Source organism: Mirounga angustirostris, unplaced genomic scaffold (assembly GCF_029215605.1).
Source record: "Mirounga angustirostris isolate CCGP_5_RB_7025 unplaced genomic scaffold, mMirAng1.0.hap1 SCAF_10, whole genome shotgun sequence".
In the NCBI taxonomy this organism is placed as follows: domain Eukaryota; kingdom Metazoa; phylum Chordata; class Mammalia; order Carnivora; family Phocidae; genus Mirounga; species Mirounga angustirostris.
The window spans coordinates 34,259,336-34,286,630 of NW_026991718.1; the positions used below are offsets into that span (position 1 = coordinate 34,259,336).

At 39.4% G+C, this 27,295-nt stretch overlaps 1 protein-coding gene across 6 annotated transcripts in view; it reads left to right on the top strand.

Annotated features, from left to right (window-relative positions):
- The window catches only part of MTA3 (metastasis associated 1 family member 3), a 172,647-nt gene that overhangs the window by 37,198 nt on the left and 108,154 nt on the right, over positions 1-27,295 (top strand). For all 6 annotated transcript variants that reach the window (XM_064572163.1, XM_045884488.3, XM_045884487.3 and 3 more), the window contains one exon: positions 21,725-21,851. In XM_064572163.1, coding sequence (XP_064428233.1) covers positions 21,725-21,851 — 127 coding nt within the window. The remainder of the gene's footprint in view (positions 1-21,724; positions 21,852-27,295) is intronic.

Sequence of the window (27,295 nt, forward strand, 5' to 3'; positions counted from 1 at the left end):
CATGATGTTCAAGAGCCAGCTGTGCTTTGTACCTGCGAGAGGAATACTAAAGACAGAAGGGGAAATACAATAGAAGGTTGGCCTGGCATTTGAAGAACTCTTTCTTCATTCCAGTTTTTGTAGTTTGACCACAAATTTTATCAGCAGGGACAAGGCTAAACATACTCGATTTCTAGATGTGTGTTGTAATTTCTTAGGAAGTTTGACATTATGAGAGTGTATAGCCCATATGTCTGTTGTTTCTTAGTGTAGTCTGTTAAGAGATGTCAGCCTGACACTCTCCTTTTCTGGATCCAGGGCCAAATCTCGCTAAGCTGAGACTAACTCTGTCCCTAGAGACCCTTCTCAGTCCTTTCCAGGCATCTGCTACCAGTTGATTGGAGGTGGCACAACAATCTTATTTTTTGTTGCAGCATTAAAAGTAGTAAATGTTCATTTATAAGGATATTTTTCTCTTGCTGCTTTATAATGTTTTTATTTTTGGGGAATGGCATTTTATAATTAGCAGCTATGGTAAGTTTGTGTCTCATTAACCAGATTATTATCAACTGTAAATATTACAGAGGCTTATTATTTGACAAGTTAATTATGTTTTATGATACACATTTTCTTATTGATCTGTTACTTTGAATGTTAATGGTTGTTACTATCTTTTAAACAAAGCTAGTACTATATTAATACTTTAAAACTGATGTCACATTGCTTATTGGTTATTAAATGAGGCATTCCAATAATTAGATATTCTTAAGTTTCTTTAAAGGTTTTTGTGTTAGCTTTAACTTAATTTGTGGACTCATGTTTTGTATTTTCATATTACTAGTTGAATGAAAATCATTTTTTATAGTCAGAGTAGCTAATCTAAAATTTTCCACAGATAATCTTTTTTTTTTTTTTTAAAGATTTTATTTATTTATTTGAGAGAGAGAATGAGAGAGAGAGAGCACAAGAGGGGGGAGTGGGAGAGGGAGAAGCAGACTCCCCGCTGAGCAGGGAGCCCGACGCGGGACTCGATCCCGGGACTCCAGGATCATGACCTGAGCCGAAGGCAGTCGCTTAACCAACTGAACCACCCAGGCGCCCCCCACAGATAATCTTTTAAAAAATGTGTTTCATTGAAGTATAGTACTGTACACACTGAATTCTATAGCTTCCTGCTTGTAAGGACCTTATACATAATCTGTTTAAACCCTCTGTATTTAATTTAATTTAATTTAATTTATTTTTTTAAAACTTTTTTTAAAATTTTTTATTTATTTATTTGACAGAGAGAGACACAGTGAGAGAGGGAACACAAGCAGGAGAGGGAGAGGGAGAAGCAGGATTCCCGCCGAGCAGGGAGCCCGATGTGGGGCTCGGTCCCAGGACCCTGGGATCATGACCCGAGCTGAAGGCAGACGCTTAACGACGGAGTCACCCAGGCGCCCTTAAATTATTTTTTTAAAGAGGGAGAGAGGGAGCGGGCAGAGGGAGAGGGAGAGAGAGAATCTTAAGCAGGCTGTACGCCCAACATGGAGCCCTGCGTGGGACTAGATCCCACGACCTGAGATCATGACCTGAGCTGAAATCAAGAGTTGGGTGCTTAACCAGCTGAGCCACCCAGGCGCCCCTAAACCCTCTGTATTTTATAGCTGAGTCCTTGACCCAAGGTTATGTAGCTGGATGAATATTTTATCCTGATTGCTGCTTTTCTGTTTTATTTATCTCTTTAAAATTTATTTTGGAGAAGGTAAATATGGCTATATCCTATTTTATGTTTGTCCAATTTGGCATTGTAGAAAAACAGGTTTTGGAGTCAGACACCATCCTGGTGTTAATGTTGACTCCATCCTGTGCCTTGGTTAAAGTAATTTACCCTTTTGAGCCGTAGGGTCTTCATCTTAATAGGGGCTTGTTAATACTTTCTACCTTGTTACCCTCCCTGTCTTGAGAGTTGGTGTAGGAATTAAATGAATAAACTGCCTGGCAAATCATGAGGTATGCAGCAAACGGTAGCTTTTCATATCAGTCAGAGTCAGTGAGAGAAACAGAAACCAGCCTGGATATGATCTATTACTGGGAATTAGGTGCTTACGAAATGATGGAACAATTGAAGGTCAGATCCTAGGCTGGCCCCCAGGAGGACTCCCACCACAGCACAGAGAAGTGAGCCACATGGGAAGCTGCTCCCTCTGAAGCCTTGTCCAGAGCACGCTTTTCCAGTTGTCCCGCAGAGGCAGGAACTGGAAGGTTGGCAGTGCTCACCTGAAGCCTCAGGCAAAGGTTTTAGAAGTCATATCCAGAAGCTGTTGACGCCCAGTCCTTTCGTGACACCTTGGGAAGTTGGAGAATGGACACTGCTGCATAAAAGCCTCACCTTTTCATCCTTGCTGGCTAATGGCTAAAACCCTCATCAGGCTCATAGCCTCTCAATACCTTTTATGCCACTTCCCATGCAGAACTTGGGGTACATGGGAAGCTAAGAACTCTTTTTAAGCTTTTAGATCTCTCCAAAGGGAAGGAAGGAGATTAAGAAATCCAAATATTTACTGTAGTGGTATTATGATGGATGGTAGTGATGCTGGTAGATAAGGATTATTATTGCTGCGTTTAATATACCTTCTTCAGAACTATACATCACGTGGGTGACATTCTAGAACCAGAACTGGAAATCTCAAATCCATTTCTTTTCAGTGGGTCATGTTCCTTCCAATATCTTAATTTTATTCATTCAATAAATAATTCATTGAGCATCTCAGTATGAGCAGGTGTCTGTTTTCGGTGCTAGGTATGTTAACCGTGACCAGACACTGTCCCTGCTCTCAGAAAGCCTTTAGTCCTGAGCTCATAGGCACAGGTTGCTTCACTATGGTATAGTAAGTGCTGTGGGAGAGGTGAAACACCCAGGCAGGACACCTGACCCCTGTTAGGGGGACTTCTAAAGTGACACCAAATGCATTTAGGAAATGATCATTCACAGGTTTGAATATCCTAGTCGTCTATACATTTTACAAAAGAGTAAAGAGAATTGTATCGTGACAATTTTTGTTAAAAACAGGATGATACAGATGGGAGAGTCTTATTGCAAAGAGATGGAGAGAATACTTAAGAGGAGATCATTCTTTCAGATCTGGCCAGTTCTGTTGCTGAGCTGAGGTGGGAGGCATTTTGGCCGGCAGCTTCTGCTTTCACCCATTTTATCATTTTCACCTGTAAGGCTTCCAGGGGCCATATTCCTTCCCTAAAGAGCAAAGCAAGCATCTTGGCATAACAAATTCTAGACCTAGGGTCCAGATACTCTCTATCCTTTTCCTCTGCTACCTTGTTTTTTTCATCCAAGGTATAAGAAGGGGCTCTTTGTTTTTATTCCATGTGTGTAATAAACAACATTTTAAGGTATTGTAGAGAGCTGGTGGGCTTAAAACATTTTCCCTTTTCATACTTAAGTTCCCCCTTTCAGGGCCGTAGTATGTAGGTCCTGTTATGTCAGAAAAAGTTAAGACAAATAGAAGTCTGTGGGAGGGGGTACTGTGAGGGCAGCAGTGTGCTCCTTTAGCCAACTAGTTGTCGGCACTGACTGGGGCTTCTCCCTTCTATGGGGCAGTGAGTCCTCACCATGTGTCTTTCCCGGAGCATGTTGCTATTTTACCCCCCCCCCACCACCATCACCATCCACCATCCACAGATAGGCAAGGGCAAGGGTAAAGAGCTATGGGTTGGTTGGAAGAGGTACTTTACTTAATATGTACAGCAGGTATTGGCAGAGATTAGTATGTAGCAATATGTGTTAACATTTTTCCTATTGAGGATGCTTATATTTAAGGGAAAGTGGTGGTCATTCAGAAGCCCTCCTAGTGTCCTCTTTCGCTCAGAGAGCTTCCCCTCTACACAAAAAACCTTCTAAACTGATGCCAGGGCTCTCTGCTGCACCCTTTAAAAGGCCCTTTGTAAATTCCTTTGGCATAACTTTATTAGTATTTTTTTTAAGTTTATTTAAGTTATCTCTATAGTCAGCACAGGCCTCAAGCTCACAACCCCAAGATCAAGAGCCACATGCTTCCAACTGAGCCAGCTAGGCACCCCTATTAGTATTTATTAACTTTTAACATTTCTTAGATGTAAACTTTGTTTTGTAGTTTGAGTCTTTTTTGGAGGAGGGAAAGACAGAAGTACCTAAATTCTAAGAATGTATATTTTCAAGTTGTTTTTAGTGAAAAGACTTTATCCTGCCCTACTTTTGTCCTTTAATTGGTAAAAAGAATGGGGAATAAAATCATTCCTGCTCTCACACTACTTTGGTAGAATAGGAATGTTGTATTATCAGCTCTCATTGTAAAATAGAAATAGAATGATGAAAGATCATTACAAGTTCACTCTAATCAGCCATTGTTTTGAATCCACATTGGAATTTGCATTAGTTTTTGAAACTTCCAAAGGATGTATCATATTTTCACTGGTCAAAGACCTTGAACTGTTAAGGGCTAGGTTGGTATATGATGTTGAAGGGAGGCTTACTGTTTATGTTATGTTTTCTGTGTCCTGCGTTTGATGCTGCATGTCACGTTGGCTCTTGAATTTTTTTTTTTTTAAATTCCCTTTAGTGAAAGATAGAGTGGAAACTGCATCTTACCCATATAGGGTAAATAAGAATAGTTTGGGGTTCTTGCCTTGATTAAAGTCTTTTCCAGCCATAACCACTATGAGCCTGATAATCCTCCCCTTTCTGCCCATAATAGTTTAGTGGAATAATTCATTTTCTTCACAGCCAAATTAAACCTTCCTGTTGGCCAGTATTTATAGATCTTGGAATAAAGTATAGCTTTAGACACCATCTGATACAATATCTTTGTTCTATCTAGCTTCGTTGCATAAGTAAAGATTTTTATAAATTCATTCTTCTTAGCACAATTTTTTTCCCATGATCTCTTGCTTTTGTTTTGTGTTTTTTCCCCCTCCTGACCCAGTATATAAAACTTCCATTAGTCTTTAAAGCTGCATGATTATTTTCATATTGTGGGGACTTGTGAGTCTTTGTGGCAAGGTTATAAAAATAGCTGGTTAGCCAAACTTGCTTTACATTTAAGAGTCGGTAATTCATATGGGTGAAACTATGAGTCCTGGCAGGATTAATTTCAGCCTGGTAGAAAACTTATTAAAGGCTAGGGATTGGAAAGATACCCCTAGAGATAACAAAAATAAAATATTTTATTTCCTGTATTTTATAATTCTTTTTGCCTTTAAGATGTAATATGGTTGACTCCTTTGTTGTGTTTTTGTAGTTTAAGCAGCAAATCCATTTCTTTTGTTGAGGTGGGTTTCAGATTACTCAGTACTCCATACATTTGGGGAAACGTTTTTTATATTTTCACTTGAAAAGACTTCTTAAGAACTTATGATTGTGTATCTTTTCATATAAATAACTATAAATAGGACAGGAAAGGATGACAGGATTAGAAGAAATTTTTAGAAATTATGAAGCTCATTAGTGAAAGGCTCCCAGAAGGAAATATACTGCAGAAAATGTAAAAATGTTGTAATCCTTTACCCTATGATTGATTCTTGTTTCCATTTTGTCCCTGGTAAACTATAAATTTTCTGAGCTTTGGTTTCCATATTGCTTAAATCTTTGAAAAAGGTTATATTCTATAGTATGAGATGGCTCATATTTCTTATATTAATAATTCCTACATCATGTAATTCACAACTTTAGAGTGTAGCATTGTAGAATTATTTTTGATTATTTAGTAGTTTACAGAGAAAAAGGAATAGAAAAATGTTTCAGTGACTGTCCTAATAAATGCTTTTTCGTGAACTTACCTTATTTTGGTCTTTTTTGATTGTCCCCCCCCCCCTTTTTTTTTGAATGATTTGATCAGAGAAATGTATATACAGTTTTTTGTTTTTTTTTTTAAGATTTATTTATTCTAGAGAGAGAGTACAAGCGGGAGGGAGAGAGAATCTCAAGCAGACTCCTGGCTGGGCTGAGCGCGGAGTCCGACGTGGGGCTCGATCCCAGTACCGAGATCATGGCCTGAGCTGAAAAACCAAGAAGCGCTTAATTGGCTGCACCACCCAGGCGCCCCTGTATATACAGTTTATAAGGTTTTTTGTTTTTGTTTTTTTTTAAAGATTTTACTTACTTATTTGACAGAGAGACACAGCCAGAGAGGGAACACAAGCAGGGGAAGTGGGAGAGGGAGAAGCAGGCTTCCCGCCGAGCAGGGAGCCTGATGGTGGGGCTTGATCCCAGGACCCTGGGATTATGACCTGCGCCGAAGGCAGACGCTTAACGACTGAGCCACCCAGGCGCCCCCAGTTTATAAGGTTTTTAATACATGTTCCTAAAGAGGCTTCCAGAAAGTATGAATCAATTTTACTTTCATGCTTTGCTGTCATACAGTCTTCTCCTGTATTGTAGAAGTTTTACAGTTTTAGATTTAACATTTAAGTTATGACCCATTTTTAGTTAATTTTTATATCTAGGGCAAGGTATGGATCCTAAGTTCCTTTCTTTGTGGGGCGTATGCATATCTAATTGCTCCAGCACCGTTAGTTGAAAGGCTGTCCTTTCTCCATTGCACTGCTTTTGTGCCTTTGTCGAAGTGGTTGGTCATATATGCTCTATTTCTGGCCTTTCTCTTCTGTTCCATTGATCCGTTTATTGCTTTTTGCCTATAACCAGCTTTTGATTATTGTAGCTTTCTAATACTTCTTGAAATCTAGTAATGTTAGCCCTCCAACTTTGATTTCTTTTTTTTTGGAGTTTTTTTTTTGACTCTTGTATATTCTAGATCCTTTGCATTTCCATCTGAATTTTAGTACCAGCTTGACAACTTGTACAAAAAAAGCCTGCTGGGATTTAGATTGGGATTGTGTTAAAGCCATTGATCATTTTGAGGAGAATTGACATTTTAACAGTATAGAATCTTCTAATCCATGAACATAGTATGTCTCTCAGCATTGATGATTTGTTTCTTTTTATTGTTGAGTAGCTTTCCATTGTATGGATGTTCCACCATTTGTTTATTCACTCATCTGTTGGTGGACATTTCACTTGTTTTCAGTTTTTGGCAATTACAGATAAAGTTGCTGTGAATATTCGTCAGAAGGTTTTTGGTTTTTTGTTTTTTAAGATTTTATTTATTTATTTGACAGACAACGAGAGAGGGAACACAAGCAGAGGGGGTGGGAGAGGGAGAAGCAGGCTTCCTGCTCAGCAGGGATCCCAATGTGGGGCTCGATCCCTGGACTCCAGGATCATGACCTGAGCTGAAGGCAGATGCTTAACAACTGAGCCACCCAGGCGCTCCTCGTTACAATTTTTTGTACAGATATACATTTTCTTTGGTTGGAGTAGAATGGCTTTACCCATATGGTAGGGGTATTTTAGCTTTTTAAGAAACCATGAACTGTTTGCCATTGTGATTGTACCATTTTACATTCCCTTAAGTAGTGTAAGAGCATTTGGGTTTCTTCACTCTGCCTACAGTTGGTATGGTCAGTCTTTAATTTAGGCCTACTAGGTATGTAGCAGGCATGGTAAATTTTATTTTTTTGCATCCTGGATATTTTCATATTCCTATAAATCTTCTTGAGTTGATTTCTGGGATGCACTCAGGTTACTTGGAAACAGTTTGATCCTTTTGGTTGTTACATTTATGACCTTACATATGTTTGTTAAGTGGATATGGAGCTCTGTCTAGGGCCTAATTGTTCCCCATTACTTAGGCAAGACATTTCTGTGTATTCTACCCAATAAACCATGAATTATGAGTTTTTCCAGGGTAGCTATTTGGGAACAAATCTGTTCATGGCCCCGTGTAAGCACTGGGTACCGTTCCCTCTGATTCTTTTCCAATGATCCTTTTCCTTGGCTTCTGGTAGTTTCCTCATGTGCTTTCACTGGTGGGTACTGTGCTCGAAGATCACCCCCTGCAGTCTCCAGTCTCTGTTCTCTGGTACTCTGTCTTCTGTACTCTTGTTGCTTTGTTCTTCCTGGTCTTTCAGCTCTGCCTCCCTAACTCTGGGACCATGCCAGGCTTTGCCTCAGTTTCTCCTCCTTGCACCATTGCCTGGAAATTCTCTCCGCAGTATGTAGGTAATGTTAGGGCTCATCTCGTTTGCGTCCTGTCTCTCAAGAATCACTGTTCGTCGTCATCTGATATCCAGTGGTCCAGTGTTAAGAAAACTGGTGTTTCATGTATATTGTCTACTGTCCACTTTTTAAATTATTAGTTTTTAATTGTTTTGGTTGTTTCAGGTGGGAGGATAGATCTGGTCCCTGTTAATTCATTTGTTTGGAAGCAGAAATCTTAGTTCTTTAAAAAAAATTTTAAGTCAAGGTATAAAATACAATGGGCTGGGTAAAATGTGCAGGTCAGTAAATTTTCTACAGGTGTATGCATTTCTATTACTACCACTCCGATCAAGGTAGAGAAACTTTCTGATACCCTAGTATAAGTTCTTTATGCCCATTCCTGGTCATTACTGTTCTCTTCCTCCCTACGTAATCACTATTTGTATGTCTGTCTACTATCTGTTAGTTTTGCCAAGTTTTTAACTTCATCTAAATGGAGTACCTACAGTATTTGCCCTCTCTGCGTGACTTTTTCCCTCAGCATCCTGTCTGTAGGATCCATTGGTGTTACTGCTTGTTCCTACTTATTTTTTCCTCCGGCCCGGTAGTATTCCTTCTCCTACTGATGGACATCTGGGTGGTTTCCAGTTTTTGGCTCCTGTGACAAAGCTCCTAGGAACATCTTGTACAAGTCTTCTGGTGTACTTACACTCTAATTCCTCTTGTGGATAAATACCCAGGAGTGGAATTGTTGGTTTATTGGGTGGGTATCAGTTTACTTCAGTAGATATCGCCAAAAAAATTTCCCATAGTGGTCAAACCAACTTTTACTTTGTTTGTGAATGTATGAGAATTCCATTGGGTGTATGTTCTTATGAGTTTTGCTATTTTCTGTCTTTTAAATTTTCACCATTGTGGGACCATAAATTTTCTTTCAGTAGGCCAGAGCATCATAGTGGGTTTAGTAATATGAAGGCTGGGGTCACCAACTGTCTTGAGGGGTTCTCTGAGCAGAAGACTTTCAGTTTTAAAACCAGGACAGTTCAGTCACTGGAATGAGGCTCTCTGCTGATATAGTCAGCCCGATGTGAAGGTAGGAGCAGGAAATTCCCATGGTCTAGCGAGGCTCAAGTAGAGGTAAGGCCTGGGCCAGCCTGTGTTTCCTAGTTTAAAAAGACAGGGACCCACCCACCCCAACCTCCTTTCTCCTTCAGGTTTCAGGTAAGCTATGTTTCCTCACAGAAGCCTTTGCTGGCCCTTCAGGCTATGTTAGTTAACTCTGTCATATTTCTGGCGCACCCTACAGAATTTTAGAATGCTTACCACACTTGAAGTAATGCATTCTTATCTGTAATCCTGGATCATCTGTAATCTATCAGGGCAGGACTTCTATGTCTTCCTTTTTTTTTAATTTTATTTTTAAAGATTTTATTTATTTATTTGACAGAGAGAGACATAGCGAGAGGAGGGAACACAAGCAGGGGGAGTGGGAGAGGGAGAAGCAGGCTTCCTGCTGAGCAGGGAGCCCAATGCGGGGCTCGATCCCAGGACCCTGGGATCATGACCTGAGCCAGCAGCCGCTTAACGACTGACCTACCCAGGTGCCCCTATGTCTTCCTAACAGATATCCCTAGAACACATTGGTAGGCATATCAATAAATTTCCTTTCTTTCTTTCTTTCTTTCTCTTTCTTTCTTTCTTTCTTTCTTTCTTTCTTTTTCTTTCTTTCTTTCTTTCTTTCTTTCTTTCTTTCTTTCTTCCTTCCTTCCTTCCTTCCTTCCTTCCTTCCTTCCTTCCTTCCTTCCTTCCTTTCTTTCTCTTTCTCTTTCTCTTTCTCTTTCTCTTTCTCTTTCTCTCTCTCTTTCTTCCCTCCCTCCCTCCCTTCCTTTCTTCCATCTGTCCTGTGGAGTTGGGAGGGGAATAGGTGAAACATAGGGCAGGGCTGATCATTACGAGATTTTTCAGCCGTGAAAGTTTAGATTTGATTCCAGTGGTGGTTGCATGCTATTGAGGGTTTTGTTTTTTGTTTTTTTAATCAAAGCACAGGAGAAATGTGAGTTGTGTTGTAGTACTGCTATGTCCGTCATGATTTGCAGAGAATGGTGGTCTGGTGGTGCTGGAAAATTTCGTTACTTCTAATCCTTTTATTTTGTTTCTTAATTTTAAAAATTGATAGCAAGTGGAAAAATGCATGGTGGCATGTTAAGGCTGTATAAAATTCCAGATGGACTTTGAATATATTATAAGATTGGGCAGCCTTTGCCAGATGCAGTGTTCTTTGAATAAATAAATGTAAAGCAGAAATAGCTTAAATTTCTGATGGGATCCTAACTTGCTGTAGAACAACTTATGAGTCATTATATCATACAGTGAGGATAAAATTTGTGACAGGTTTCTTAAACCCAATAAAGTAAAAAAACTCTTGGGCAGTTTTTATTTTTCTTTTCAGGTTAGACTTCAGTTAATATTTCTTTTGCAAAGGTCAGTCATTCCTGAATACCTTTCAGGGAGGTCTGGAAGACAGCACAATTTTCATAATAATTCTAAGCTATCATTTAATTGTTCTGCTGATTCCCTCATGAGTATATAGCAGAGTTTTTCCAGAGATTGTATGACACGTGATGGCACCGTCACTCTTATGATAATGGATTGTGTGCTTGTTAATTTGTGTTTTAAAGATTTCTTCATTTTTGGGGCGCCTGGGTGGCTCAGTTGGTTAAGCGACTGCCTTCGGCTCAGGTCATGATCCTGGAGTCCCTGGATCGAGTCCCGCATCGGGCTCCCTGCTCAGCAAGGAGCCTGCTTCTCCCTCTAACCCTCCCCCCTCTCATATACTCTTTCTCTCTCATTCTCGCTCTCTCAAATAAATCTTTAAAAAAAAAAAAAGATTTCTTCATTTTAATTTTTAATACAGTATTGGTAGGTACAACCCATATAAACAAAAGCTCTTTGTGGTCTTTGATAGGATTTAAGAGTATAAGGGATCCTGAGACTAAAAAGCTGTCATAGATGTTCTTTCAGAATAACATTTTCAAATTAGTATTGTATAATAATGATTTTTTTTAAGAATTTTATTTATTTATTTGACAGAGAGAGGCACAGAGAGGGAACACAAGCAGGGGGGTGGGAGAGGGAGAAGCAGGCTTCCCGCTAAGCAGGGAGCCCGATGCGGGGCTCCATTCCAGGACCCTGAGATCATGACCTGAGCCGAAGGCAGATGCTTAACGACTGAGCCACCCAGGCACCCTTATAATAATGATTCTTGGGCGCCTGGGTGGCTCAGATGGTTAAGCGTCTGCCTTCGGCTCAGGTCATGATCCCAGGGTCCTGGGATCAAGTCCCACATCAGTCTCCCTGCTCCTTGGGAGCCTGCTTCTCCCTCTGCCTCTCTCTCTCTGTCTCTGTCTCTCATGAATAAATAAATAAAATCTTAAAAAAAAAAAAAATAATGATTCTTAACTGAGGCTCAACTGGCACGACTCACGCCCAGTTTCTCAATCAGGGTCTCCAAGGAGTCTAGATATGTTTTTGTTTGTTTATAAAATAAAAATCGATGCCCGGCTGGCTCAGTTGGTGGAGCATATGACTTGATTTTGGGGTTATGAGTTTGAGCCCCATGTTGAGTGTAGAGATGACAAAAAATCCTAAAAAAGAAAAAAATTTTTTTTTTTTAAAGATTTTTATTTATTTATTTATTTGACAGAGAGAGAGAGAGACACAGCGAGAGAGGGAACACAAGCAGAGGGAGTGGGAGAGGGAGAAGCAGGCTCCCCGCAGAGCAGGGAGCCCGATGCGGGACTCGATCCCAGGACCCTGGGATCATGACCTGAGCCGAAGGCAGTTGCTTAACCAACTGAGCCACCCAGGCGCCCCCCAAAAAATTTTTTTAATTTGTTTTAATTTTGATATGATTTGCCTTCTTTTTTTTTTAAAGATTTTATTTTTTAGAGAGCGAGCGAGAGAGAAACAGCATGAGAGGGGAGAGGGTCAGAGGGAGAAGCAGGCTCCCCACTGAGCTGGGAGCCCCAATGTGGGACTCGATCCCAGGATCCCGGGCTCATGACCTGAGCCGAAGGCAGACGCTTAACCATCTGAGCCACCCAGGCACCCTGATTTGCCTTCTTAAGTAGGAACCTTTGTTTTAGGAGATAGGAATTGTTTTCCAAATATCAAAGATCATATTAAAATTCATTTAAAAATAATAATGGCAGTTTTTTATCTAATGCTGTGTTAGGCACTGTGCTAAGCAATTTATGTGCATTATTTTAATCCTCACAGTAAACTTAAGAGGGAAGAATTGTGTACACATTTTACAGATGAAGAAATTGAGAATTACAAAGAGTAAATAATTTGCCCAAGGTCACATAACTCAGAACACGTGTTACTAGAATTTGAATTCAGGTGTGACTCTGAAGCCTGGGTGGGCCACCCTGTTAGATCTTGAAAGAATTGTGAAAAGTGGAGCCCCTTGAACAGTAACTTTTTGATAGCTACTCTATGCAGTCATAACTTTGTGCGTCTATCCTTGTAGCCACTAACTTGAGTGTTACCCAATAATTCTTACGTGGTCTATTACGAACATTTCTTAAGTCCCATCTTTTTTACCCTACAAGTAAGACAGTGTGGATACAAAGATAAATGACCCATCTTTGTTCTCAAGGGACTCTGAATCAGATGACTGTGGTGTAAGGCATTCTGTGACAAGTATCTTAAGCTTATATGGGTGTTGCTTTTTGGCAGTGAGTAGGGGACTCTGCCATGTGGAGGTTGGTGAAAGTCTAAATGGATCAGGTACCAACATCTCAGAGGCTTCTTCAACTTTTTTTTTTTTTTTAAAGATTTTATTTATTTATTTGAGACAGAGAGAGAGAATGAGAGACAGAGAGCATGAGAGGGAGGAGGGTCAGAGGGAGAAGCAGACTCCCTGCCGAGCAGGGAGCCCGATGCGGGACTCGATCCAGGGACTCCAGGATCATGACCTGAGCCGAAGGCAGTCGCTTAACCAACTGAGCCACCCAGGCGCCCGCGGCTTCTTCAACTTTACATTTGATCTTCTTCTGCTAACTTTTCATTCACTCCAACATTTTCTCTTATTTATCTCATGCATTTCTTTTTTTAAGATTTATTTATTTACTTTAGAGAGAGAGCAGCACCACAAGCAGGGGAAGGGCAAAGGAAGAGGGGGAGAATCTCAAGCAGACTCCCTGCTGAACAGGCGCCTGACATGGGACTCGATCTCAAGACCCTGAGATCATGACCTGAGCCAAAATCAAGAGTTGGCCGCTTAACTGACTGAGCCACCTAGGCTCCCCTCATGCATTTCTCTATAGAAGCGTTGGACACTTAGTTCTTCCTTGATTTTGATCTCCCAAGCTGGCCCACTTTTCTGTTTTGCTCTCCTCCTTTTTTAATCTTCAAAACCAAAATTTATTTGTATATTTATACTATGTATATTTATTCTCATATATTTAAGCATTTGATTAATGCTAGAATGCCAGTAGAAATTTATATTTTTGCAAGATGATAGAGATGAAGACAACGAAGATACAAGTTAAAGAAATGATTATCAACTGTAATGATTGTTGCCATGAGGGAAAAAAACAGTTTAACATGGATTAGAGTTTAGGTACAGGCGAAAGAAAGAAGTGTTTCCCTTCTGTTGGGTCCTATTCATTTTTATTTGAAGTATTTTTAGGAGGCAGAAAAGAGGCAATAATGTAGTGTAATTATGAACCTACCAGCCAGCTTTGTCTTCTCTTTATATTTTCACATATTTGCTTCAGATTTTTAAAGTGCCATGTAGATCCCCATTCCCTTCCTACTTTCTCCATGGGTGAATTGATGTCTTAACTCTGGTGTGTTTTTTCCATTCATGTTTTTATATTTTGTTATACATGTGTGTATTTTTATAGAACACTTTTTGCGTTTTAAAAAATGTTATTGTACATATGTATCTTTCTACAGATTGCTTTTTTGCTTAACGTCAAGTTTTTGAGATCTGTCCATCTTGGTACTTGGATTTACTTATGCATTTTTAGCTACTGAATAGAATTTCATTACATGACCATACTGAAATTTATCTATTTTTCTTTTGCATTGTGTTTGTTTCTTTTTCTCTTTTCTTTCTTTCTTTCTTTCTTTCTTTCTTTCTTTCTTTCTTTCTTTCTTTCTTTCTTTCTTTCTTTCTTTCTTTTCTTTTCTTTCTTTCTTTTTTTTTTTTTTTTACAGCCCAGAGCAAGGTCTTTTATTTGTTGTTGTAACTATCATGCCATGACTTCTTAGGGAATGGGTTCCAGCAGCTCAGCCTCCTTTCCACTGGTTCTCACAAAGTGTGCTTGTCTGGGTGCTGCAGGCTGGTGCTTCAGTTGAACCCAAGTACGTTTCTCTTTGGCTTCCTTCTTTTCCTGATCATTTTCCTTCATGTGGCTCTTACTATGCTCAAAATGTACCTTAATTCACTTGATAAGAATCTTGCCCTGACCTTGGCTGGTTTCAGTAATGCCGACAGCATGCTGGGCCACACTGTCGACTCTTCAGTTTTGCTGTGGTAGCATTTGTGGGGCACTGCTTTTGAACAGTGCCCATTCCCTTGATGTCCACAATATCACCTTTCCTGTAGGTGGGCATATGTGTGGCAGAAGGAGCAATACCCTGTGTTCTAAAAGGCCTGGAGAACTTACAGCAGGCACCTCTCTTCTCCCTTTGTGTTGGGCATTTTGGCGCATTACCAGGAGATGGCGAGTCCGCTGACCTTTTGCATTTTGACATTTTTTTTCAGGTTTAGCTTTTTTTCTTTCTGATATAGTTCACATACCATATAATTCTGTTTTTTTTTTTTTCCAAAAAAATGTATATAACTTAGTACTTTTTAGTATGTTCACAAATTTGTTTAACCATAACCATTATTTAATTCCAGGACATTTTTATCACTCTGCAAAGAAACCCATACCCATTAGCAGTCACTCCCCTGCGCCCCACTCCACCCATCCTCTAGCAACTACTTATCCATTTCCTGTCTCTATGGGTTTGCTTATTCTGGGTGTTTCATATAAACGGAATCATACAATATATGGCCCTTTTTGTCTTTCACTTTCAGAATGTTTCATTTGGTGTAATGCCTCAAGGTTTATCTATATTGTAGAATGAATCATCAGCACTTCATTCCTTTTTAGGGCTGAATAATGCTAGTCTTTGGTAACTATGTTTAGCCATCTGAGGAGCTGCCAAACTGTAACAATGCGGCGGCACCATTTTACACCAGCAGTGTACAAAGATTCCGACTTTTCCACATTTTTGCCAATGCTTGTTATGTCTTTTTGACTGCAGTCATCCTAGTTGGTATGAAATATCTCACTGTAATTTTGATTTGCATTTCTCTAGTGACTAATGATGTAGAACATCTTTTCATATACCTATGGGCCATTTGTATTTCTTCTTTGAGAAATGTCTACTGAAATCCTCTGCCCATTATTTAATTGGGTTTTTTTTATTGTTGAATTGTACAAGTTCTTTATATATTCTGGATACTAGACCCTTATCAGATACACGATTTGCAAATATTTTCTCCCATTCTGTGGATTGTCTCTACTTTCTTTTTTTTCTTTTTTTTTTCTGTTTAAGTAAGCTCTGTGCCCAACGGGGGGCTTGAACTCACAACCCCAGCATCAAGAGTCACATGCTGTACCGACTGAGCTGGCCAGGTGCCCCATCTCTACTTTCTTTCTTTTTTTTTTTTTTAAGATTTTATTTATTTATTTGACAGAGACACACTGAGAGAGGGAACATAAGGAGGGGGAGTGGGGGAGGAAGAAACAGGCTTCCCACTGAGCAGGGACCCCGATGCGGGTCTCGATCCCAGGGACCCAGGACCATGACGTGAGGTGAAGGCAGATGCTCAACGACTGAGCCACCCAGGCACCCCCATCTCTACTTTGTTAGTGTCCTTTTAAGTACAATTTTTTTTTTTTAAGATTTTATTTATTTATTTGAGAGAGAGAATGAGAGAGAGCACATGAGAGGGGGGAGGGTCAGAGGGAGAAGCAGACTCCCTGCTGAGCAGGGAGCCCGATGCGGGACTCGATCCAGGGACTCCAGGATCATGACCTGAGCCGAAGGCAGTCGCTCAACCAACTGAGCCACCCAGGCGCCCAAGTACAAATATTTTAATATTCAAATTTTTTTTTTTAAAGATTTTTTTTTTTTAATTTATTTGACAGAGAGAGATACAGCGAGAGAGGGAACACAAGCAGCGGGAGTGGGAGAGGGAGAAGCAGGCTTCCCGCCAAGCAGGGAGCCCGATGTGGGGCTCGATCCCAGGATCCTGGGACCATGACCTGAGCCAAAGGCAGATGCTTAACGACTGAGCCACCCAGGCGCCCCTTAATATTCAAATTTATATACATATACATACATATATGATGTATATATATGTATATATCTATATGTATATATTTATTTTATGTTTTGGTTGCTTAGGCTTTAGGGTGCCATAGTGAAGAAACCATTACCTAGTCTAAGGTCATGAAAAGCTACACCTGTGTTTTATCTAAGAGTTTTGTAGTTTTAGCTCTCTATCTTTTTTTTTGAGAGAGAGAGTGCATGAGCACAGGATGCAGGGCAGAGAGAGAGGGAGAGAGAATCTTAAGCAGACTCCACGCCTAGTGCAGAGCGTGATGCGGGACTTGATCTCACAACCCTGGGATCATGACCTGAACTGAAACCAAGAGTCGGTCGCTTAACTGACTGAGCCACCCAGGCACCCCTAGTTTTAGCTCTTAAATTTAGGACTGATTCAGTTTGCGTTAATTTTTATATATGGTGTGAGGGTGAAACTTTATTCTTTGCATGTGGATATCCAGCTGTTCTCAGCATCATTTGTAGAAAAAATTTCATTCCGGGCGCCTGGGTGGCTCAGTTGGTTAAGCGACTGCCTTCGGCTCAGGTCATGATCCTGGAGTCCCTGGATCGAGTCCCGCATCGGGCTCCCTGCTCAGCGGGGAGTCTGCTGATCCCTCTGGCCCTCCCCCTCTCGTGTGCTCTCTCTCTCTCTCAAATAAATAAATAAAATCTTTAAAAAAAAAAAAAAGAAAATTTCATTCCTCCAGTGAATTGTCTTGATACCCTTGTCCAAAATCAATTAACCATAAATGTATGGGCTTATTTCTGGACTCATTTATATGTCTATCCTTATGCCAATACCACGTAGTTTTGGTTATTTTAGCTTTAAAATCTGAAGTAGAAAAGTCCTCTTAAATGTGTTCTTTTTCAAAACGATTTTGGCTATTCTGGGTCACTTATATGCCCATATGAGTTTTAGGGTTAGTTGATTAATATTTGTGAAAAGGCAGTTGGAATTTTGATAGAGGTTACATTGAATCTGTAGATAAATTTAGGGAGAATTGCCACATTAACCATAGTAAGTCATTCAATCCGTGAACATAGTTTTTCCATTTATTTAGGTCTTTAATTTCCTTTAACAGTGTTCATAGTTTTTAGTTTACAAGATTTGTCCTTTGTTAAATATTTTTCTAAGTATTTTTTTCCCTATTGGTGCCATTGTAAATGAAATTGTTCTCTTAATTTCCATTTTGGATTATTCATTGCTAATGATGGAAATATAACTGATTTTTCTTTTATTATTTGCCTCTAAACTGCCAAACTGTTTCTCTTCATTCAGATAGTTCCCTGAAATCTCCATTGTCATAAAAATCCTTCTAATTTTATTCAACTTCCTTATTCCTTTTTTTGAGGATTTTTTTTCTTACTAGACAAACTTGAGTTCCATCAATACTGAGCTATTTTCAATCCAATAATATGCCTTCTAACATTTGGGTACTTGTTAAATGCATCTACAGACAAATGTTTAACTGCCTGCTTTTCTGTCTGGTCTGTACCAGCTAACATCATCACGGGCTGATGCTCCATTAAAATACAGACCAAAGGAACCTTGAGAATAACCTGTGGAGGACTCTCCTCCTGTCTGCTTTCCCCTCCATCCCTCCCAACTAATATGGAAGAATGAGAATTCTGAACTATTCAGAAAAACACCCAGTTTTGAGTCAAGGAACTAGAATCAGGAATGGTTGCTCCTTCCCTTCATTCTGTCCCTTATTGTTCAGGTACCTAAATTCATCAGCCGACGGCTCTGGTCTTGTACATGTCACATGCCCATTCTCTAAAGCTTTGCCTGAGTCCCTGATTGTAACCTACCGCTGAACACTAATCTCCCATATCCCATGGCTGGATGCTCTGGTGCTCTAGACAGTTCGGCTAGTTTGATTTGTTCTCTGCTGCCCGCTTCTTGGATACTGTTTGTGCTGGCCTTACCTCATCCCCTGTCAGCCTGCATGTGCAATTAGCCTTGCTGAGATTTTTAGCTATGGCTTCTTTCTCATACTGCAGTCGAAAACCTTGAAATTTGCAGGAGCCTTGGTGGGCCATGCGTTGTACAGCACATACTACTAAAACAGAAGATACCAGTATTTTTTAAATTAAAGATTTTTATTTATTTGTGTGTGAGAGAGAGAGCATGAGAAGGGGGAGGGTCAGAGGGAGAAGGAGGCTCCTCACTGAGCAGGGAGCCTGATGTGGGGCTTGATCCCAGCATCCTGGGATCATGACCTGAGCCAAAGGCAGATGCTTAACTAACTGAGCCACCCAGGCTCCCCAGAAGATATCAGTATAAAGTATAGTGACATTTATATTGCTCCTTAAAACTTCATACAATCCTCTTGTACAGTTTCCTTCTGCAGTCTTTTTCCCCCTCCATATCTCCAGTACCTTCTTGCTAATAAACTGGTGAAACTTTGCTAGCTATAAAGAAAGTACAATAAATAATTTAGTATCTATCTTTCCTATCACTGTATAGGATATGGGAATTTAATAACTTTTGGAAGGTAGCAAATTTGATGTTCCATCAAGCTTGGTAAAATGGTTTTTAAAAGTTATAAATATATTACCATGTACCCAATTTCTGATGATGATAATCATCTGAAGTCTTTTAAATTTTTCATTGTCTAAATGCCAGCTTTGCCACTGTGGTCATTTAATGTTTTTAGGATGTTAATGGCATGGGAATCATTCCTATTCGGAAGCCACTGTAAATTTATGAAAATATGTAAATGAAATTTAACACTGGTAAATTTTGGAAGGTGAGTTTTAGGTGCTGTTTGGTGATTTCTGTGTTTGGCTCCATTGCACGTCAGAGATTCTAGTCCTTTTCACGCTGTACCAAGAGGTTGTATAAGACAGTAAGTTTTGCTGCTATTATTTGTAGAGCTTGTTGCAGTTTTAGCTCTGTAGGGTACACATTAGAATTCAGTTAGTTGTGTTTTACAGGACAGCAATTTATCAAATCCTCATTAAGTAAAGAGTATGATTTTGTATGTGATATTTGCTGGTGCTAATAGAGCTAATGCACCAATAACTTCATTGATTTCCACTGGTGAAATGTCTCTGGAAGTAACTGTTTTAGTGTTGGATTTCTCTTTGGGTATGTCATTAAGAGAGAGTTCAAAGAACTTTAAGTTGCTTTAGTTTGTTTGTTTTTTTAACCTACGTCAGTCTTTCTAAATCAGTTTTTCAGGTTCATTTTCAATCAAGAGTTTTAAGAATTTGAAAGTATTATAGAAAAGATCTGATGACTTAGCCCCATTCATTGCCCTTGTGCAGTTCAAAAACACTGTTATAATTAGAAAATTATGTATGTGAGGGCGCCTGGGTGGCTCAGTTGGTTAAGCGACTGCCTTCGGCTCAGGTCATGATCCCGGAGTCCCGGGATCGAGTCCCTCATCGGGCTCCCTGCTCAGTGGGGAGTCTGCTTCTCCCTCTAACCCTTCCCCCTCTTGCGCTCTCTCACTCTCTCTCTCTAATAAATAAATTTTTAAAAAAAATATCTTTTAAAAAAAAAAGAAAAGAAAATTATGTATGTGATAAAATCTCATTTGTGGTTCTGGGCCCATAACTGAGAACTTATAAGAATAGCGAGGAGCAGAAATACACACACATGTATATCTGTGTGTGTGTTGCCTATCAGTATCCCAAAATTAAGTCCTCTGAGTCCTAAATTTAAGCTCTTCCTACATGGGGAGCACTGCCCCTTCCAGTAGTCTCACCATCTGAGTCCTCAGTGCCCCTGCTGTTCCCACACAGTCTGGCCCAGGTAAGGCTGCAGAGGATCTGTGAACCCTTAGAGGTATTAAGAAATTTTCGTATATAAAATTATTTGGAATTGTATTTGTAAATGACACTATTTTTTTTTTCTGGAAAAAGATTATTAAATGCAGTGGGGTTTTTTGTTTTTTTTTTTTTACTTTCATGCAACGTTGCTGTCTCCTCTCCCTTGTTTCCAACCCTGTTTCTCAAAGGCAAATACTTTGAATTGTTTCTTCCTAATAACTTTTGCTCACTGCTTATCTCCAACACCTCGAATAGTGCCTGTTTGGGCACCTAATAAATCTTGGTTGAATGAATAAAATCTTATTCTTACTGTGTTTCCAGACTTGATAAATAGTTTACAAGTACAATTCTAGGTTGACTATCATTTTTCCTCTTGGATAACATTGCTCCACCATCTTAGGATAGAATAGTTGCTATTCATATAGAATTCCACTCTGACTCTAGTTTCTTTGCATGTGACCTAATTTTTCTTTCTGTAAACTTTTGTGATCTCATGTTAGCACTTAAAAAAAAAATTAAGTATGCCAGAAATTCAGTCTGGACGTCCCTCTCCCTCAATAAGGGGAAATGTTCTTGAATCATTCTTTGATAGGTCTTTCCTCACCCCCTCTCCCCACCAAAAGAGATGAAGAAATGTGTTTTCTCTGTTGTTTCTTTCTGGAACTTTTATTCTTGGGATGTTGGACTTCATGAATTATTTATTTTATTTATTTTAGCTTTTGGTTTTCGCTTATTTATCTCTTTGTCTTAGTATTGAAATTTCTGGGAGATTTCCTTAGCAGTAACTTCTAATCCTTCTATCAGCTTTTTGTTTGTGTTATCAAATTTAAAAAGTGTTATCCTATTTCTTGTTTTCAAATTATTCTCTTTAATTTTTAATTTTTTTCCTGATTTTTCTCTTTTTTAAATAGAGTATTCTGGGATTTAGTTACAGTGTTGTAGATAGACTTTCACCCTTTCCTGCTGTCTTTTTCTCTCGCCCACTCCTCTTTCTCACAGTACTTGGTATCTTTGAGGGCTAAGTCACTTCAAGCTTTGTGCTTGCCTTCTCCTTGCGTCTGTCTGTACATATATAGATTGTCACTTCCTTCTCTTGGCTAAGTTTGTCTTTTTTTTTTTTTTGCATCTGCTTTCCATCTTCTAAAACCTTTTTTTTGGCTGAGAGTTTTTCTTCTGTCGTTGTTTCCACTTTCATTGTCATTGAAATGTGTGTGCATTTTAATTGCTATTTGGTGTAGTTTTATGGGGGAAGAGGAGATAAATGCATATGTTCCATCTGCCATTTTAAAATTGGAGTTCTTCCTCTTTGTTTGTGGCCCCAATTCATGTCATTTTATGGTTGTAACACAAATGACAAGTTAAATAAATGTAAATTTGAAATAAAATAGTAAAAGTTGGTTTGAAGAAGATTTTGAATGACAGGTTGATCTGTCTTAATGTCCAGATAGATAATGTGCCCTGTAATAATGCATTTTTTAAATTTTATTTGTGTAGAAGAAATTGAGGAAGAATCGGAAACAACAATTGAGGCAGACTTGACTGATAAACAGAAGCATCAGCTGAAACATAGGGAGCTCTTTTTGTCGCGCCAGTATGAATCTCTACCTGCAACTCATATCAGGTAAGAGCATCTTAGAAGCTGATACGAAGTATTCAGTAATATTGTGGCAATTAGAAAAAACACAAAACAGCCTTCTTTGAAGGATTTCCAAACTTGCCTCATGATCTTGCTCAACTTAGTTTACTAAAGGCTTCATAATGGGATTTTATCTTGGAGATTTATACTGTGATTACCATATTAAAGCTTTGCACATGTACTGCAGTCAAGTAACCATTAATCCAGATTTTCCCAATGGATGTGCATACCTGTTAGCATCCTGCAGAACAGTGTCCTGCAAACACTGTTTTAGGAAATGCTGGTCTTCTCCAGATTCCTAGAATGTTACAGAGTCAGACATTAGAACCCTAGAACTAAAACACAAGATCATTTTCCCAGGCAGGTGATTCTAGACCTTGTAGAATATACGGCCTTTTAGTTTCTTTTGAGGAACTCTGGGATGAAAACTTTATATTTTGTATTAATTAACTCGTATGTGCTCTGCACATTGATGGGAAGCCAAAGTGAAAAAATTCTGTCCCTGATTTGTAGTTTTGGGGTTTGTGGAGGAATGGTGGTGGTCTTTTATGATATGCTCGTGGTAACATTTAAGCATATATATTTTGGAGGTCTAACAAAATGTTTGAACTCAAAAGGTAGCATTTACTGACCGTCAAGGTCAGATAAACTTCAGAAAGTAGTTGGCATTTACTTAACCTCAGAGAGACGGCGGGGCATGTTTCACATAGCGGCAGCGAGTGAGCGTGGCCGTGTGCAGGCGGCTGCATAGGGGCGGGGTGTGCAAGGGAGGGCCGTGTGGGTGTTCGCCTCATGTTACAGCAAGTTTTTCAGCTTTTGTTCACAATCGTTACGTAATTCACCTCTCTACTAGTCATGATTGCCTTAAAAACTGTTTTTCTAAGGGAAATACAATCTATTAATTTTATTTCAAAAATTGGCCCCTCTTCTTTAGCCCCCAGTGTGGGTATTGAATCTGTCTTTTTTGGCCTGAGACAGGTTTGGAGACTTACTTAAGCTGTGATTTGGTCCTTGTATTACACACACACACACACACCCACCCACCCACCTAGCTCCCAGGACTTTGTACATATTTTTATTTTCAGAAATGGATCCAGAGTTTCTAAAGCAGAAATTGTGTGACAAAGATACTGGAATTCCTCGTGCTCCAGATCTTTTCAGAAATAATTTGATCTCAGTAGTAACATGACAGCATTGCTATAAAGTTTTTAATTTTTTTTAAATTTAAAAACATTTTTAAATTTTTATTTATTTTTTATTTAAATTAAATTTAGTTAACATATAGTATATTATTAGTTTCAGGGGTAGAATTTAGTGATTCATCAGTTGCACATAACACCCAGTGCTCATTACATCAAGTGTCCTCCTAAATGCCCATCACCCAGTTACCCCATCCTCCCACCAGCCTCCCCTCCAGCAACCCTCAGTTTGTTTCCTATAGTTAAGAGTCTCTTATGGCTTCTCTCCCTCTCTGTTTTTATCTTATTTTATTTTTCCTTCCCTTCTCCTATGTTCACCTGTTTTGTTTCTTAAATTCCACGTATGAGTGAAGTCATATGGTATTGTCTTACTCTGGCTGACTTATTTCACTTAGCTGATACCCTCTAGTTCTAAAAAGATTTCATTCTTTTTGATGGCTGAGTAATATTTCATTATATATGTATATACCACATCTTTATCCATTCATCTGTTGATGGACACCTGGGCTCTTTCCATACTTTGGCTATTGTGGACATTGCTGCTATAAACACTGGGGTGCATGTGCCCCCTTCGAATCACTATGTTTGTATCCTTTGGATAAATACCTAGTACTGCAGTTGCTGGGTTTTACGGTAGTTCTATTTTTAACTTTTTGAGCAACCTCTGTACTGTTTTCCAAAGTGGCTGCACCAGTTTGCATTCCCACCAACAATGCAAAAGTGTTCCCCTTTCTCTGCATCCTCGCCAATATCTGTCTTTTCCTGAGTTGTTCATTTTAGCCATTCTGACTGGTGTGAGGTGGTATCTCACTGTGATTTCGATTCGTATTACTCTGATGCTGAGTGATGTTGAACATTTTCTCATGTGTCTGTTAGCCATTTGGCTTTATTAGGTTTTTTAGGGGACACTATGTTTAGATTGGCTAGAGTTAGTATATTCTGTGTGATTTGGGTCCTTTGATGGAAAAAATAATCACACAGGTAATGTAGAAACAGTCATTTTATCTAATGTAGAAACAGTCATTTTATCTACCCCCATTTTAACAGAAATGGGGGTATTTCAAGAAGTAGGAAAGTAAGCTAATTTTTGTTCAAATAAATGGAACATGAAAACATATTTCATAGTTTTCTTAAAGATGTATATAACTAATAAATGCTGAAGAGCCATACACATTTTATTACTTAATTGGATGAAGCTAGAATATAAAGATTCATTTTAAGCTCAAGAAGTAATGTGGCTAGTCGTAAGAATCTTGCCAGAACGAGAATCTGACAAATGGTTTTAAAAATGTATCCAAAACATGCAAGTACATTTTTAATTTACCATCCTGATAGCTTAGAATCTGTTCATAAGTAATGTTTCCTTTAACAAATTGCTTGGAATGGAAAAATTAGTAATGTGTTTTTCATCATCCATAAGAAGTAAGGTAGCATATTGATATATAATTATCAAGACACCCCTGTGTTGAACATAGAAATTACATAGAATAAATGATCATTCATTCAGTCACTGTTGAACATATTTTCTGAGTATATTCTAGATTAAGGCGTATACTAAGTGCTTGATAAATTAAGATGAGGTCCCCATCTTATAAATTTAAGGAGTTTACCTGGTGAATTTACTGACAATTCTTTTGAATTATGATGAAGCGTTATAAACATTTGAGGCTTTTAATTTTTGTTGTTTTGTTCTCCAAGTCGAGAGGGAGTAATACAGAGCCACATTTTCTCATCTGTGGCTCTCATTTTCCCAACAGCTGAATGGGGCTAGGGGCAGTCTCTGGCCAAAGCACAGAGCCATGCTAGCCAGCCCTCATGCTGATGTAAACAACTGCACACTGGAGTGATCTTCACATTTTGCTAATGTTGAAGTCATGCCCTATCTATTTCTGCTGTAACAGGAGAAAATTACTGAAGCCCCATTGTTCTTTGGCAGCAAAGAGGGGTAATTTGGTGAATACTGGCTTTTTATTCTCCAGGGACATTATCAAGTGCCCAGAATTTCCTCAGTGCCGTATGGCATGCAGGAGAAAACCTGACTGGGGCATTCCTGAGGTCCTTTGTAGTTTGTGAGCCACAATACTCATTGGATATTATAAGCTTTTCAAAGTGGCATGGAGGCAACTCTGTTCCTTCTGATTCCACTGGCAGAGAGAGAGAATCAACCAGGACCAGGACAGTTCTGGATAGTTAGTGGTTTACTTCGTGTTCGTGAGCTAGGTAGGACTTGAGCAATGAAAATATCTTTGGAACACTTTTTGGGGGGGCAAGGAGAGAGGCGGCTTGCTTCCTGCACAGTGCCTGAAGTCATTAGTAATAGATTATATGCTGCATACACTCTGAAGCACTATAAAATTGTTATGTCAGATGCTAGACCTGTTATGGATATACCGTACTGTATTCAGTCTCATAGACAGACTGTGTTTATCAAACTTGGCTTTTAAAAATTCTAACATTCATTGAACCTTTGTGACAGATGTTATTCCAGTTGCTTTATATGTATTTTATTTGATCCTCACAATGACTTTATAAAGTAGGTCCTGTTATTATCCCCATTTTACAGAAGAGACTGAAGCACAAAAAGGTTAAGTAACTTTTCAGTTTCACGACTTTTACATGGCAGATTGGGAAATTGAACCCAGACCACTTGGCTGCAGATAGACAGAATTATGATGTGTACACGACTGGAGGTCTTTAAAAAGTGTCAGAGATAAAAGGAAAGCTATTGAGTTACTTGTTGGATGGGTAGGTTCTTTGATATTTTTATTTTTTCACTTAATTTTTCCATTTAGATGTTCAAGTCAAATGGACAGAACTAAATTAAAAATTAAGTTAAACATATAAACTGTACTATTATACTAGAAGGTGATGTTAGTGTGCTAGATACATAGTAGCAGCTGGGAACTACCTACTTGATTGGGTGCGTAAGTTTATGGGTGTGTCTTGTATATGGTCCGATGTCAGTTTTTCTACATCTTGAACACAAAAAGCTTGGCTTTTTAAAAGCTGCTAATTACAGCATTCTGCATGTAATGATTAATGCCTCTTCCCAGCCTCTGGTGCAGGTAGTCATTTAAAAAGAGCCATTCCTTTCCTGTTTGCCAACCTTGGGATCTGGATCACAGCCTTTGAAGTTATGCTTCATTGTGTCTTTTTTTTTTAAGATTTTATTCATTTATTTGACAGAGAGATGCAGCGAGAGAGGGAACACAAGCAGAGGGAGTGGGAGAGGGAGAAGCAGGCTTCCCGCGGAGCAGGGAGCCCAACGCGGGGCTCGATCCCAGGACCCCTGGATCATGACCTGAGCCGAAGGCAGCCGCTTAACGACTGAGCCACCCAGGCGCCCTTTTTTTTTTTTTTTTTTTTGCTTCATTGTGTCTTAAAAGCATTTTCTTAGGTACCTGTTGATTATTAGCCTCAGCTATTTCCTGCAGTAAGGGCTTTTGGACCTGATGATTCGTCCTCTTAGTCTGCCTTATTATGAAGAGAGAGTGGTGGTAGAGAAATCATTATATCCATGTTGTTAGACCCGACCCTCATTCAGAGCATCACTGGTAAGGATCCTGTCTACCTCATTGCTTAATCTTGTCTGTGTGTTTTAAGAAGTCCAGAGAAGCTGTTCCAGAACCTGAATGTGATGTCAGCAGTCGGGTAAGTCTCAAAGACATAAGTGCACCTTAGTGTTCAAGTAGTCCCTTCATGGCAGGGTGCCTCAGAGAAATCCTTACATTCTTATCCCTTTAAACAAAGTTTAGGGGCGCCTGGGTGGCTCAGATGGTTGAGCATCTGCCTTCGGCTCGGGTCATGATCCCAGGGTCCTGGGATCGAGTCCCTCATCGGGCTCCCTGCTCAGCAGGGGGCCTGCTTCTCCCTCTGCCTCTCTCTCTCGCTCTGTCTCTCATGAATTAAAAAAAAAAAAAAAATCTTTAAAAGACAAAAACAAAGTTTAGGCTAGGATTCCAGAATATGAACATCACCATCTCATCATAATCACTGTTCTTGCTCTGTGGAAGACGGGCTGCAACCGCAGTCAGGGAGCTTTCCTTGGTTTCAGCTGTGTCGTGCTGCCTCTGCATGGTCTCCTCACCTCCGAAATGAGGAGCTTTCTTAATTCAATTGAAAAAGTATCGTGAGCAGCTGATAAAACTCGTGGGGTTTATGTATAATTTGTCGAGATGGTTCTAGTCAGACATCATCTTAGAGTGTAAGGTTCTTGAAGGTTGGTGTCTT